Genomic DNA, 16,120 nt, shown 5'->3' with positions numbered 1-16,120 from the left:
CTTTTGTGATCTCGGGATTCAATGTGAGTTTGCTTTCTCTTCGAAACGGCTCGTATTCCACCACCAATCCGGCACATTCAGGTTGATGTTCCACAGCGTGTCACTCTTGTCCTTGACGACCGTCCGGTGCAGCAGCTCGCGGTCATATAGAAAGGACAGATTTCCCGGTTACTGGTGGTAAATCTGTCTGGCCAGTTCTGTGCTCGTGACCATGTTGAACTCCAGCGAGATGTTGTGGCATGAAGTGGCAAGAAGAACAAAAATTGCTGTAGTCGTTGAACGTGAGTTCTTATTCCAGCCTGTCACCCAGCATGGCCTGGTAAAACGGCATGTGCCCCTCGAGCAGCTCGAAGTCGAGCGGTATGCAAAACCCATTTTCGAACGGCTTGGCGACGGGCTTTTTCTCCTGTCGTTATATTGCCGAACTGGTCTGGCGTGTAAACTTTTCCCACACGTAGGTCGTTCCATAGGACGTTATCACGACAAATTTCTTGATACAACATGTCATTGTGTTTGTTCAAGGTTCTCCACAGGTCCAAGTAAATCAAAGACATGTCGCTCAGTACATCGTTCCCGCTTATTTTGATGGTGTTTTTTTTACGATGGAGCGACCCAGGTTTTGAACGGTCGTGAACTCCAACATGATGTGAAAAGCCAGTTGAGCAGTGTCGGGGACGATGCCGTCATTCGCGCCTAGGTTGGGGAATCGAACCAGCAGCGTTTGGTTTTGATAGATTGTTGGTGATGGTCACCGACTGAGGCACGGATTTGATGCCCAGGAGATCTCTCAATCTTCGGAAAGGATCTAACTTTCGTCTTGCAACAATGTTAATATTGAAACTATGTATATTTAAAGTTTAATATAAACAATGGCGGACGATATTCCCATGGACAAGTACACCAGCTGAACGATGACGACGATGATGCAGCCATGGACACCTCGTTCATGTGTGACACCGTGGGGAAAGACCTTTTAAAGCAGGCCACGGACAAGAATTATGATGCTTTAAAGTGCGATAAAAATTACGTCGAATTATTGGGTCATGACTATCCGAAGTTCAAAATTGACAGTGATGTGACGCTGTGATTGAAAGCTCATCTGGAGGTCTATCTCATGGACAAACACACGAAAAAAACGCTTGCCCTGTCAACGCTAGCCAGTCGCCATGGCAGTAGTCAACTGATACATGACGAACTAAACCTGCGAGATTACGGTGGCACAAGACCCAAACAACTACCACAGAAGGTCGTCCAAGATCTGCAAAACGTAAGGCCCGAACTCAGTGATGCTAGCGCTCCCGACGATCTGAGAGAAATGCCCCAGCACGCCAAAGAAGCATTGGATGAAATTGAACTTCGGGGTCTAGACGAAGCCTTGAAAAACGTGCGCGGAGAACTCGTGAACAACATGGGTAAATTGAACAAAATCGACGAGCACATCGCTCATGAGAAAAAAAATCTCAGGATGGTGGACGAAGCCACGAAAAACATCATCAAGAAAAGATTGCAAGTCCTGGAAGACGAGAGACGGACCAGATTGGAAGGAATAACCATCGCCAGCATTCTGACGGCTTTGGGCTCCATCATATCGACCCTGGTCGTATCGCTGGCGGGCGTTGGTGGTACACCACAAAGACCATCATCAATCAGGCGACACCATCAGAGACTGGATAAAAAACATTTAAAATCTCTCGGTGAAGCCCTGGCTAAACTGGCCGGCAAAACTACCAAAGCGCTGCCTGGCATCTTGGGCAGCATCGTTTCCTGGTTGTTAGGCTTCTTGTCAAAAACGGTCATGTGGCTCGGTCAAAACCTGTGGGGTTTCGTCGTTGCCTTGACTTGACTGGTGTACCTCTCAGCTAAGGAATTTTTAACCAAATGAGGCACAGTCCAACTGCGATCCTGCCGACCACCAGCGCTGTTTTGTGATCAACATTCCACTGATTGTGTGCCTGCCTGTGCGGGAGCAGCTGCTGCCGGAGTAGTGGTGCTACTACTTCTACTTCCGGAGTCAGGTGCCACGATGCCCGTTTCCTATTGCGACACGACTCGACTCGCGTTATTGACGTCCTGGTTCAAACCCAACTTTTGATCAGCCGTCGCAATGACAATTTCGTTGTTGTAGCCCACCACTCTGTTCACTCTCAGTCGCATGTTGCTCGGAGCCATGTACAGTCTCGTGCCGAATATGTAGTCGACTTTCGACCGGGCATATCCTAGTTCGTTTTGATAGCATTCGATAGCACCCTGATCGATCGACCGAACTAGCAATGGCATCCTCGTCGTTAGCGACGAACTGTTTCTGCGTGTAGTAAGCCGTCCCTTCATGACCCACGATGCTGGAACGCATTTGCGTCTGATCGCCCAGCACTGCCCACACGTACGTTCGAATCGAATCGTTCAATCTGACGACACCGGCATGAGTAAACACTTTCGAAGTGTCCATCATGAACATTTTCCAATAGTCTGCGGGTCCCTGCTCAAACCTCCAAAGGGGATAATCCTTGCTGTCGTCGAAAGCCATGTAATCGTCGTTCCACTCGTTCGTCTTGACGTAATGATACGAGATGTAACCCCAATCTTTCAGTAGCTGTTTGCTGGCTTCCGCAAGATACATGTTGTGAATGATGGAAATGCCCAAACCGTGGTTCAGACCCGGCAAACGCCAATCGACCGTCTTCGGATATAGTTCGAATTCACTGCAAACGTGTTCATACGCAGGTCGATCGTATGGATTGTTTATGGCATTCCACGCCTTGTCCCGCGGGATCTGGGCACTGATTTCATTCAGGATATGTCTGATCTGGTAGAACACATGAAACGAGAATACGGACCGACTCAGCACATTACAACAAGTGGCGTTCAACATCAAGTCGCACCTGGTCGTCGGGTTGTGGAACCAAGCGTGTACCGTTTTCACATTCGTGACTAAACACCTGTAAAAAAACACGTCGATGAACCAAACTATGAAATGTAAACCATCCTTTGCATCTACCACAATATTCGGTTGCGTGAGATAGGTAGCACTTATATTATCACTTTTAGAATCAATAGATATATTTTAGTATACATATTTACTTTTCAATATGTACGTGATGCTTCCTGGAATAACCAGCGGCGTCTCCGTTCAACTGCTGCATGCGATCGATAATATGCCCGGTCAGCTTGAAGTCGTGCTCTGCGACATCACCTACTACCCGCGATGGACCAACATCAACGGCAAAAACAACAGGCTGTTCGTCAATAACGCCCACAACAAAATAACGGACGGCTCCTACAGCGTGTGCTCGCTCAACGAAGAAATCTTCCGGCCCGTGGGAGCCAAACTCAAAATGAACAACTCAAACGGCATGGTCATGTTATCTGACAACTGAAAAACGAGTTGAGACTCAGTCGGCCGTTGGCAAAAGCGCTCGGGATTATATCAAAAGCTTCGTCACTGCTTCATGAATACTAAGAGATCCTTCACATGAAAATCTGTCTCTCTAAAATACACATGACTGCTTGACTGCCCGGATGGAAGGTAATGCGCATGATGACAACCACGAAATTACCCAATCTCGTTGCATATCTCGAACTGTGCATTGATCTTGATCAGGTGAGTACGACCAACAACGTTCAAGGCAAACGACCTTCCACACTGCTGAGAGCCGTGCCTGTGAAAGGGGACAAAACAACGACGGAAGAACCGAATCGTTTTCGTTGCGGCATTAGCAGAAATTAATCCGAGGCAACATAACGGAATTGAAAATATCGGTTATAGACATTAAACACGATCCCATAAGTATGTGATATGTCAGCGAGATTGCACATATGACAATGACGGAGTCTCATGGTCCAGGAATACACATTAGAAAATGCGCCAACATAGCGATCACCAACCTTGGGGACACGACCGGATTCGACAAACCTGGAGTCGACGGCAAACTGTACACCTTGCAACTGAAAAACAGAATTTACAAACGCATCAAACTGCCGCCCTCTTTTGCCGCTGGTGGTGGTGGTGGCAACACGCAATACGACCTGCTACGCAATGACGAGGATGAATGGACGGTAACCCCAGCTTTCTGCAGCAGGCTGTTTCACCTGGACCACGTCAAGATGACAGCAGTCTCCAGAAAACACACAGTACACTCTCATCTTCAACGACGCCAAAAAAATGGGTATTAGTGTCATCCCAATATTCATCTCACTACCTGACCAAAGTCGTTAACAACGGGACGCTGCTCGTGGCGTATGTCCCTACACAAAGATGCAGCATGACTGTCAGCACGTTGAGGCACAGAGTAGCCCACATGTTGTCGAGCAAACCCAGGACGCAAAACGTGGGATTGCAGATGGTGTCGTATTTTGACGTGTCGTCGAAATCGTGAAAGGGATCAAAATCTGCTGGGACAAAAAAACAACAATACCAAGTTTGCTCCGTTTAAGTGCAAGTAAACGTTAACACCTAGACCAGTCTGCATTGAGTCACCGTGACCATGGAAGACACGATATCGCTCACAAAATTTTGGTACGCGACAACATACATCTCATGGGTTTAAAATGCACGTCCGAGGAATTATCCGATAACCAATTGAAAACCATTTCGTAATTTTGTATAAAACAACCGATGAACAACCATCATCGTAACATAACGCTAGCCAATCTGGGGGACACGCGGGGATTCGATCTGCCTGGCGAGGAATCACGTACGTCCTGCACTTAAAAGACAATGTATACGAGCAGACTTCAAACAGCCCGATAGGTTGATCGACATGACCCTCACTTTACCCCACATATATTTTAAAAACAATGGTTACGTCTCCAAAATTACGAACAAGGGGATCCTTCTCACATCTTTCACTCCAGAGTTTGATGACAAGTTTTACGAATACCAGGTCAGACGGGCAGCATGTAAGCTTCAAATGGCGTGGGTTCATATTAACGGTTTGACGTACCCAATTACCAACGGGACTTTTTCAATTCAAATTTGACTATCAAATCACACACCACGCTCGTAGTAGATGTCTATCTCGCTGACGCTCATGGGAGATCAGAACGAACACTTTTGACTGGTTTGATAATATGCTGGCTCGACAGACACAATCACCAACGGTGTCGTATCGTCATAAGACCAGGAACGACACCCTTAATAAGCTTCGATGGAGTGTGTGTTATAGAAAAAAAATTGATTCATGTCTTGAATATTTATGTGTACGATAACCTAAACCTTATCAGCCTCAAATACATCAATCAGATATTAACGGAAAACCAATTAAATATTATTTAAAAAAAATATATATATATATACTGAGTCAAAAAACAAACTTCACAAAATGTAATTTGAAAAATAATGAATAATTTTTCTCTGATGATACATCTATGTATCCGGAATGGGATCCCTATCTTTCGACCCTAGAAAAACGTTAGCAAAACCCACTCAAACCCATCCATTCGTCCTGCAAATGATGTTAGTGCCAAATCAGGTTTTGCACCTGCAGTCGATCACGTGATCTTCGCATCGAAGTTTTCTTCATATGCACGTGTTTGCATTGGCCTTAAGAATTGAAAAAACACTTTTAAACCACAGTTCTTGAAATGCCATGATTGTCAAATGTGCAACGTGAACGTGCCATTGGCATGTTGCAAGCAGGAAGACCAGTTGTTGTCGTCGCAAGAGCAATGGGATGCAGCCGGCTACATGAACCAGGGCTGAGAGGTTTACAGGTCGACTGTCTTCACAGACCATTCAAAATCGGTTGCGGGCTGCCAATCTCCATTCTCGACGTCCATATCTTGGGCCAATATTGACGCCGTTTCATCAACGTCAACGTCTGCTGTGGGCCCAAAGTCACATCCGATGGACCCAGAGAGACTGGAATCGAGTCGTATTTAGCGATGAATCCAGGTTTACCCTTAGATTCGCGGGCGGCAGGCATAGAGTCTGGAGACGACGTCGTGAATGGTATGCCCAATGTTGTGTACAGGAAGTCGACAGATTCGGGGGCGGAAGTTGCATGGTGTGGGGTGCTTTCTGTGGGAACAACCGTTCCCGACTTCTGGTCATCCGTGGAAACCTCACAGCTGCTGCTTACCGCAACCAGGTGCTCACCCCTGAACTCATTCCTTTCATGGCAGCTCATGGCCAAGGTCTAAAGTTCCAGCATGATAATGCTCGGCCGCATACCACCATGTTGACAAGAAATTTCCTTCAAAACGCTGGAATCAACGTCATGAACTGGCCATCGAAGTCCCCTGACCTTTATCCAATAGAGCACGTTTGGGATGCACTTGGGAGAAGGCTTCGTGGTCTTAGGAACCAACCTCAGAATTTGCAGGAACTTGGCACTGCCTTGCAAGAGAAATGGCGCAGAATCCACATGTTCACAAGCATCAGGCAGTCGATGAGGAGACGGTGTTTGGCAGTGGTGAATGTGCGTGGCAGCCATACACGATATTGAACTGAGAAATTTCGCATTTTTATCCTTGTGACTTGCCATTCTGTATACCCATGTTTTGGAACGTCGGTGTAGCCTAATGGAACTGATTATGGCACTGTCAGTGTATCGAGTACATCACACAGATCTCAGCAATGAAATAATAACAATTTAACCATCTTACCATCTCTTGTTCTTTTAAAGTGCCCTGAAGAAAGAATGTGAAGTTTCTTTTTTGACTCAGTATATATACACACATGATGGGACCGTACCCAGTCGTGGATGAATTAGCAAAAACACTGGAAACTGTAGACGGGTTTCGATTGTGACAGATATGTGAGATCAAACAACAACTAGAATGGTAACGCCACACGAGCTCGACATTACAGAAACATTATCTCAGAAATCGCAAAATATCACAGAATGAAACAATAGATTCGGACCAAGTCTCCTTAAAACGCCGTCATTTGTGAAGACGAGAAAATATAATTCATACAACAAGGAAAGAAACAGGCCCAACAAGACTTCATTACGACAACCAAATCATAGAAGGAGAATCACAATAAACTGTTTAGCGGACATCAACATAATGTTGCCCGCCATCTCAGTGAGTTGTAGGTAGATAGCCAAGCCCAGACACACACACACTGCGACTCACCCACAGCGCTCACTCAATGCTACCAAGATGTACAAGCCTAGCCTAGCCACACACTGCGACGACCTGGGGAGGAAACTGCCGAGAGATGTGTTTCATTCACTTTCAGGCATCTGTAGCCTCGCTAGGTAGCCAGACATGCATCATCATCATAGCCAAGCCGAGAGACACACACACTTATACTCGCCCACAGTGCTCACCCAAAGCAACCCCCGAGACGGTAGCGAGGTGATGACTTCCGAGACCTGCGTTCCATTCGGCTAAATACACCTCTGGCCTCGATAATATATAACAAGTACGACAATACGTTGGATTATTAGCCTTTCACCAGACCGACCCCATGTTTGCTAAAAAGTGATTATTTCATAAACTATGTGATCTATTTTTGTGAAATTTTGCATGCATCTCGGCAGATGGTTACACTATGGGAAAACGGCATTGGGAACACGCTCGGTGCCTTCATTAGATTAATTAAGACTTGTTAAGTTGGACATTTTGCCTTTTTCCCAACCGACCCCATGCTCACTTAAAAGTCAATATTTCAGAAACTATTCCTCCGATTTTCATCAACTTTTGCTTGCACCTCAGTAGTAGTATACACAATAGGGGTACGGGATTAGGGACTTATCCAAGGACCTGGTCCCGTACCCCCATTGTGTATGCTACCACCGTGATTCTTACATCACAATGGATGCAAAACGGGGGATCCTCAACTTTCAATAGGTATTCATGAGTCCCTAATTATTAAGACAGATTATCTTAGATTAGTGAGGATTTACAGACACTACAGCGAGAGACTTTTGTTCTGTTATTCAATGCGAGAGTTTCATACACCGTCATTTATGTCCCTTGACTGGAAGTAAAGTTTCGCACAGGACACGACTAACAGTGCTGGGATCATGCTGTTCATCACAGGATTGTCTTTTCCAGACTCGATTACTTTCAGACCGCCACCATTTAGTTGGCGTATAAATGAATATAAGACAGAGGGTATGATTGTTGGCACAAGAAACATGTTAGTAAAATCACAATATGTTGAGTTGAAAGTTGGAAACATGGTCATTCAGCCTTCTCTACATGTCAAAAATCTTGGCGTCCTACTCCAACCTGACCTCTCCATGAAGAAACAGATTATGGATCTGTGCAGAAAATGTTACTTCTATCTCCGTAACATTGGACAGATCAGACATCTCCTGTCACAGGATGCTGCGGCTGCCATGGTGAGAACACTGATCCTCTCGCGACTTGACTATTGCAACAGCTTGTTGGTTGCAGCCTCACAAGAGTCCATCCAAAAGCTCCAACAAATCAAGAACACAGCTGCCCACATAGTTACTGTCAAACCAAAACGCTGCTACATCACTCCCATCCTGTTGTCTCTTCACTGGTTGCCTATTGAGGCTCTCATTGACTATAAGATCCTTACAGTTGCTTATCAGTCCATCCATGGTATTGCACAAGTGTATCTTCAAGAACTCCTCTCTCCTCACATGCCAACAAGAACTCGGCTTATCTGCTCTGTGTACCAAAGTGGAACCTCAAATCATTTGGCTCCAAGTCTTACCAGAACATGGCATCAGTCAAATGGAATTTCCTCCCTGATGAACTTAAGCTGTCTACAACCCATGAAAACTTTAAGTGCCATCTCAAAACCTTTCTTTACAAAAAGTTCTATGGACTTCAATAATGCCTTATTGATTGTTAGTGCTATGAGCGTACCTGGTGTGGATTTTGGCGCTTATAGGTTGAGTTGAGTTGGGCTTTACGTCACATCGGCATTATTCCAGCCATATAGTGACGAGAACAAGTTCAAATTAGTGAACATTGTAAGTACATACTCAGAATGAGTTTTATTTCAAAGACATATATTGATTACATTGTCATTTAAAAGCAGAGAAAGTCATAGCATCAAATTTAAAGGCAGACAATTTGTTAGTCACATTTCATAGTTACAATTTATGGTTGTTACATTTCGCAGTTACAATTTATGATACAGATCAACTTCCCTCAGGTAGTTCACTATCAGATGAGCGCTCACGCGGGAGAACAGATCTTTTAGGTTTGTTGCATCATAATGTGAGTCCCTTGCAGACGATAAGTCCACGCATTCAAGCAGAATATGCTTGATGGTGAAAACCTCATCGCAAGAGACACACATGGGAGGTCCATCCCCATCATTTTTCAGGAGATAGTCATGTGTAAAGCGACTGTGGCCAATACGACATCGTCGTAAAATTACCTCATCACGTCTTGACTGACAACCCAAGTAGGTTTAACCGATTGTTGTCCAGGATGATTTGATGACTTGAAGTCACATTTTGAAGTGCTTGAAGGCAGGATAATGAATCTGTAAAAACGATGAAGTTTTTGGATGGTTTTGCTGTTGAATGTAGGTCAAAGCTGAGAAGATAGCTTTGGCTTCAGCAGTTAAAATGGAACTGAGGAACTAGAGGAGACAGTCTTGGATCCAATGACTGTAGCGCTGGCAACTTGGCCATTGGATCCGTCTGTGAAAATGGATCTATGGGTGTTATACTTCGAACATAACTGGTTGTATTTACTGTTGGACACCAAAGGATTTGTTTCAGACTTTTTGAGTTTGGTGAGGGTAAGATCGAACTGTGGTTTCACCATTTGCCATGGTGGTGAGGACAGAAGCCGGTAAGGTGCAATGATGTTGAGATCAATTTTAGCTGCAGATATGTGTGGTTTGATCATGATTCCAAGTGGTGGAACCAGGCTTGGCAGTTTAGGAAACAAGTTTTCATAGAGCGGGTTGAAAACACAATTGTATGCTGGATTGGACTCGTCATTTAGTGATATACTGCGGTGAGAGTTTAATGCGGCGTTGTTCAAGGGAAGGTTCACTGGTCTCCGCATATAGACTGTCTACCGGAGAGGTCCTAAAAGCTCCCAGGCAGAGCCTCAGCCCTTGGTGGTGGATAGAGTCTATTTTTTCTAAATTGCTTTTGCAGGCTCCACCGTAGACACTGGAGCCACAATCTAGTTTACTGCGAACTAATGATCTGTACAAGTGAAGGAGGGTGGTCTGATCCTCTCCCCACTCTGTATTTGAGACTACTTTTAGCAAGTCTAGAGCCTTCAAGCACTTTGTTTTCAAATATTTTATGTGTGGTAAGAATGTCAGGTGGCGGTCGAATATGAGTCCAAGGAATTTGGCCTCTTCTACTACCTTGATGGGAGTACCATCTAAAGTTAGGTCTGGATCTTTGTGTGGTTTGTATTTACGACAAAAGTGAATACAATTTGTTTTGGAATTCTGAAAACTAAAAAAACAAGTTTGTTTGAAGGCACGTTTTGCCCTGGCATTTGTCATTTTATCAGCATTCAGGTTATTGTAGAAATTGCGACGCCACATTTGTTTGTTCGTTTGTTGTTTAAATACTATTCAGCAATGTCCAAGCTATGTGGCGACCGTCTGTAAATAATGAATGGTCGACCAGGCAATCCAGTGATCAACAGCATGAGCATCGATCTACGCAATTGGGATACGATGACATGTGTCAAGTCAGGGAGCCTGACCATCCGTTGCTGTTAGTCGCCTGTTACCTCAAGCACGGACTGAAGAACAATTCTAACACGGATTTTCACGGTTTAGAGTATTGATGTGAATAGGGCTCGCGTTTGGATCCGGTCGCTTCACAGTCTCCTTGTGCGGCTGAATCAATGAAAGCACATAGTCCTACAATCTAAATAACTCGCTCGTATTTACGTAGACGATTCTTACTCCCCGTAAGTTTCACTCAAGAGTGAATCTCTCCAAGGATCAGATCACTCCCATCTCAGGATCTAAACAACAAACACAACCACCATTAAATCACTTCCACACTTACCTTTCAGTAATTCTTACATCTTCACTCTGTTTTCAGAACAACAGGGAGAGAGAGAGTTTTGTGTAAAATGTTTTTTTTACAGAGAAGTGTTAATAATGCACAATGCATAGTCACTTATACTGATGAAATTGCCTGTGTGGTCCAAGGGAAGACAATGTTCAAAGTTCAGTCAAAAGTCAATAACTATGTCCCTGATTTCCATTTACTGATGAAATATTAACATGTAAATTCACAGTAACACTACTGAAAACTTGCAGGGCGGAACATTACTGGCAAATAGTGTCACACATGTCTGCAAGATGTACATGTATAAACTGGAAATTATGAATGCAATCTAACAAATTATTTCCCTTTGGAGTTAAAATCTAGTCATCCGCACATATTGACATGGTAAAGTGACCTCTGAAAATCAAATGATAGACTGCGTCTTTCCCCTAAAATCTCCAAATATATTTCCATGATCTTACTGCAATTACATGTGTGTCAGATGTCAAAATATACTCAATGCCTGGTGGTTTGTCAAAGCATCAAAATCCTTGCAAAATAGAGAGTTGACTTACATGTTACTTTACTTCAAACAACGTCCGGTAAACGCTAATCAGAGCATCAAAACAATCAGTCTAGTTAGCAGGGCTTTAAAAACCAGAGGTGCCCGCCTTTGTCCATTACCCTGTTGGAACGGAGCAATTACGACTAATTTACTGTTACTTCTGATTTAGAAAATAGTCCCACTCTCGCTAAAGTAAAGTTTATTTTAAAACTTGGTCATAGCTGTCGCATTTTGAAATTGAATAATTTGAGACTATCATAAAGTAGGTAAGATGATTCCACCACTTGTTGCCTACGGTTGTTTTGACTTTTCATTTCTGTAAATTTTTCGATATATCAAATATATGTTGGAATTGCTTTGTTGAATCGCACCGTAGCATTTCAATAAACTGAACTGTTTTGCGGCAAAAATCTTCGATCAAATATTCATCTATCGGACACCACACTGAAACTGGTACATTTATAAGAATGAGATATACAACCGACACAAAAACAGCTACTGACACAACATAAACGAACATGAGATAGGGAAAAGTATTTTGACAGAGGAAATGGTAACACGTCGTTTATTTTAAACATCCTTCAACTTTCAATGTACAGTACAATCTGTTTGAAGTGCTTAATTATAAATAAATATTTTTGCATGAATCTTTAATTCGACATCTACCTGACCTTGTACCAGAGCAATACCACCGATATTGCACACATTGTAATACTTTTCTCTGACAATGTCTCAAGTGATGTCAATTGGTTACATTACATGTAGAGCTATTTTCCTAAGTCACTTAATTAAATATGAGAACACAGTATTGATGACAATCAAATATGTTACAATATATAGTATCTGCTGCAGGTGTGGGACAGAATCTCGCTCAGGGCAAACCAGCGTGGATGAGTACCACAAGAGATGCTACAAGGGTTGCTAGTAATGCTGTAGATGGAGTGACTACTGCAACAAATTGGGATTACACAGCCCACACCGGCGACAAATCTGAAACAACAGCCTGGTGGAAGGTGGATCTGCAGATACAAGTACAGTCAGCCGTGGTTAACATCTACTTCAGAACTGACTGTAAGTATTTTACGCATATGTTTATATGATGAATTATATGACGTTCCATGAATCCCACTACACCCGAAATGGTTGCTAAACGCGATCTTCCAAGACAAAGTGTTAGACCTTGGTGGTAGACAGAATCAAGTAGCTTGAGATTGCTTTTGCAGGTTCCACCATATACGATGGAACCATAATTAAGTTTTAATCGGACCAGCGATCTATAATGGTGAAGGAGTGTAGTTTGATCCTCGTCCCCAACTTTAAGCAAATGCAGTGCCTTCAGGCACTTATTTTTTAAGGCATTTATTATGCGACAAAAAAGTTAAATGTGAGTCGAAAATAAGACCTAAGATCTTTGCCTCCTCTACAACTATAGCTGTATATACATACCATCGTCTGGTAATCTAACAGATGTTGTTCTGAATCAAACGACAGTGGCACAAGCAACTGCGCCACCATTCTTGGATCCATCTGTAAATAAGCATATGTTTGTAGTATAGTTATTTTTTAATATGTTAAATTCTTGTTTATCTCGTAATCCATTAGTTTCTGATTTTTTACACTTTGTCAGAGTTAGGTAAACTTGTGGCATTGAGTTATATTTTCTAGGGCAATGCCAGAAGCAGAAAAAATAGGTTGATTCGTATTCCTAGAGGCGGAACAAGAAATGGTTTCTTGTTAATATATAACCAGATCCTCATAAAGAGATTAAAAACACAATTATATCCAGTGTTAGACTCGTTAGAATATAGTTCTGTGGTATACTGTAAGGATAATTTTATACGGCGTTGGTTATGAGAAGGCTCATCGGCCTCGACGTAGAGACTGTCCACAGGAGAAGACCTGAAGGATCCAAGACAAAGTGTTAGACCTTGGTGGTAGACAGAATCAAGTAGCTTGAGATTGCTTTTGCAGGCTCCACCATATACGATGGAACCATAATAAAGTTTTGATCGGACCAGCGATCTATAATGGTGAAGGAGTGTAGTTTGATCCTCGTCCCCAACTTTAAGCAAATACAGTGCCTTCAGGCACTTATTTTTAAGGCATTTATTATGCGACAAAAAAGTTAAATGTGAGTCGAAAATAAGACCTAAGATCTTTGCCTCCTCTACAACTCTCATGTAAATCTTTCAAAAGTACCAGTGTTTCAAAGAAGTGTTGTTTGGATCTCTCTAGATTCCAAACACACTAAATGAACAATTGTCCTTCTGATTGTACGGAAACCACATTGTATATCAGTTAAAAGATTGTTTGTTTCAATGTACCAAACGAGTCGATTATGTATCATGTGTTCCGTGGTTTTGCAAACGCAGCTTGTGATTGATTGGTCGATAATCAAAGGATCGGTATGATCACTCGTCCAGGGTTTAGGTATTGGGACCACTATTGCATCTCGCCATGACGAAGAAAATTTCCGATGTCCATATGGTGTCAAAAAATACTTAAAAGGATTTTAAACAGGATTGTGGTAAGTGCTTCGAGTTGATAATGTATGTTATCAGCCCCTGTAGCAGACATCGTGAGCTTGTTCAAAAAAGCTATAAAGCCTATGAATAGACAATATGTCATTATAATCTTCCCCATTGTCAGAATTGAAATCAATAGATTTCTGTTCTTGCTGTTTTTGACACTTTTGAAATTGAGGTACATAATTAGATGAGGCAGAATGATTAGCTAATGTCTCACCAAGTTTATTTGCAATATCTGATTTAGTAGTCAATAATTCGTTCCCATCTTTAAGATGGTTAATGCTAGATTTGGTGCCCTTACGATTGATTTTCTTGATCATGTTTCATACCTTTGATATCGGCGGATGAATTGATTTTGAATAGATACATTCATCAAGAATGGCGTTTACTTTCTTTAAAAGTACGCCGTGCTTAAGCATTTAACATAATAAATTTGTTGACATTGTGGACCACAAATGGCGACGGAATAATGTTCAGGCCTTTTCCTTGCCTTCCTAGCTTGGTTGCAGTCATTGTTGGACTACGGTTTTCTAATGTGTGGAATTTCAGAGAGCTACAAATGATACACTTATCTGCTATGTTATTCAGTTCATCAGAAAAATACAAGATCTTATTGCATCATGAACGTCAATAAAAAATCCAGGTTTAAGTTTGTCAGCACATGAAGTTTCATATAAAGGCCAGTTAGCCTTTTTGAAATTCCATCTTGATGATGGAGGAACATCAGACGGGGTTACAAGTTTCAGAATTGTAGGAAAGTGCTCATCCATGACTTCCAAAGAGGTCATTATGGACAGACCATTCGAATTCATTTCGGAGGTTAGAGTCAGTTACTGACAAATCAAGATTAGAATAGGTACCAGTGCGTGGATGTAAATAAGTGTTAAGTGTTAAAAAAGCATGTCATTATTTGAAATAAAATCTCCAAGTAATTTTCCTTCATTGCTTGCATGCACACTACCCCATAGTGGGTTAAGGCCATGTAAATTACCCATAATGATGGCGGTCGTAAAGTGCTTCTGAAGATCAGTTAGTTGGAAGCGTCGACGTTGGAGGAATGTACATGGAGCAGAAAGTAAAAACAATGCGTATTAGTTAACCAAACCGTAAGATCCTGAAGATTTGTATATGGATTAAAACAGGGCTGTAAATCAATTCCCGACTTAATAGATGCTGTTCTCGTCACAATATGGGTTGAAATGTGCCGATGTGACGGTATAACCTCAACTCACTCACTAATGCAACAGAAGATCCAATTGGTAGCTCGTATTCCCTGGTGGAGAGAATGAATGGTAAGCAGTACTGACGTACATTAAAGGTGACAGTTTCTTTGAGATATGTCTCCCGGAGACATTGCTGACGGCTTATAATCTTGTATTAATAAGTGAATATGATTGAGATTGGTCCCAAGACCTCTGCAGTTCCACTCTGCATTTGCAATGATGAAACAGAAGAATCTTCCGTTTGTAATGAAGAACTGAACGATTGTCAACGAGGGTAAGGCAGGACTGGATGAGAGGACTCAATCCATGTGTATTTTTGGTCTGGCTAAATTACTGGAATGACAATATGAACCGAACTAGAAGCTGAGTGGAGTGAGTGAGTTAAAGCTTCTGTAGTCACAGCGGCAGCATATCTCAGCCATATTCGCCAACAACTGAAGGTAGATCAGCACTTTAGGGACCATGGGGACTTACAGTACTTTGGCTACCTGCATGGACCCTAGCTGGATTTATACCATCCCTTCAGCCACTGGCGATATTCTGATATTTAGCCATAATAAAACAAAAGATCTTCTACGATTAAAAGGTGTGTAGAACTAAACTGACTTGGGAAGTTTTGGGACTTACGTACCCTCTCAGGAGGACAATAATTTTACAGTACTTTAACCCCTTCGAGGATACAGCCACTAACTATCTTAGTTGCTAATTTATTCTACCGATTATAAAATATCATTTATCTATTCACAAAACATATAAATCAAAATTTATCAATCAATTCTATTTCTTTTAAAAACTCAATGATTAAATGATAGTTAATTTTACTAAAAAGATCCTTCACAGTTTTAACATTGAAATATTTATCCCTTGTGATGGAAAAATCAATGCAGTCAA

The 16,120-nt window shown here is 42.3% G+C and overlaps 1 protein-coding gene across 1 annotated transcript in view; it reads left to right on the top strand.

The window, feature by feature from the left end:
- Positions 1 to 16,120, top strand: part of LOC124261810 — a gene marked incomplete at its 3' end in the record, with an annotated part of 73,240 nt that overhangs the window by 14,982 nt on the left and 42,138 nt on the right. The window contains exon 2 of the mRNA XM_046696190.1: positions 12,331 to 12,549. Coding sequence (XP_046552146.1) covers positions 12,331 to 12,549 — 219 coding nt within the window. The remainder of the gene's footprint in view (positions 1 to 12,330; positions 12,550 to 16,120) is intronic.

This window comes from Haliotis rubra, unplaced genomic scaffold (genome assembly GCF_003918875.1).
Source record: "Haliotis rubra isolate DU_JTF1 unplaced genomic scaffold, ASM391887v1 Scf1198, whole genome shotgun sequence".
NCBI lineage: Eukaryota > Metazoa > Mollusca > Gastropoda > Lepetellida > Haliotidae > Haliotis > Haliotis rubra.
The sequence above is the reverse complement of the archived record's forward strand: the minus strand, read 5'-3'. Positions and strand labels throughout refer to the sequence as shown.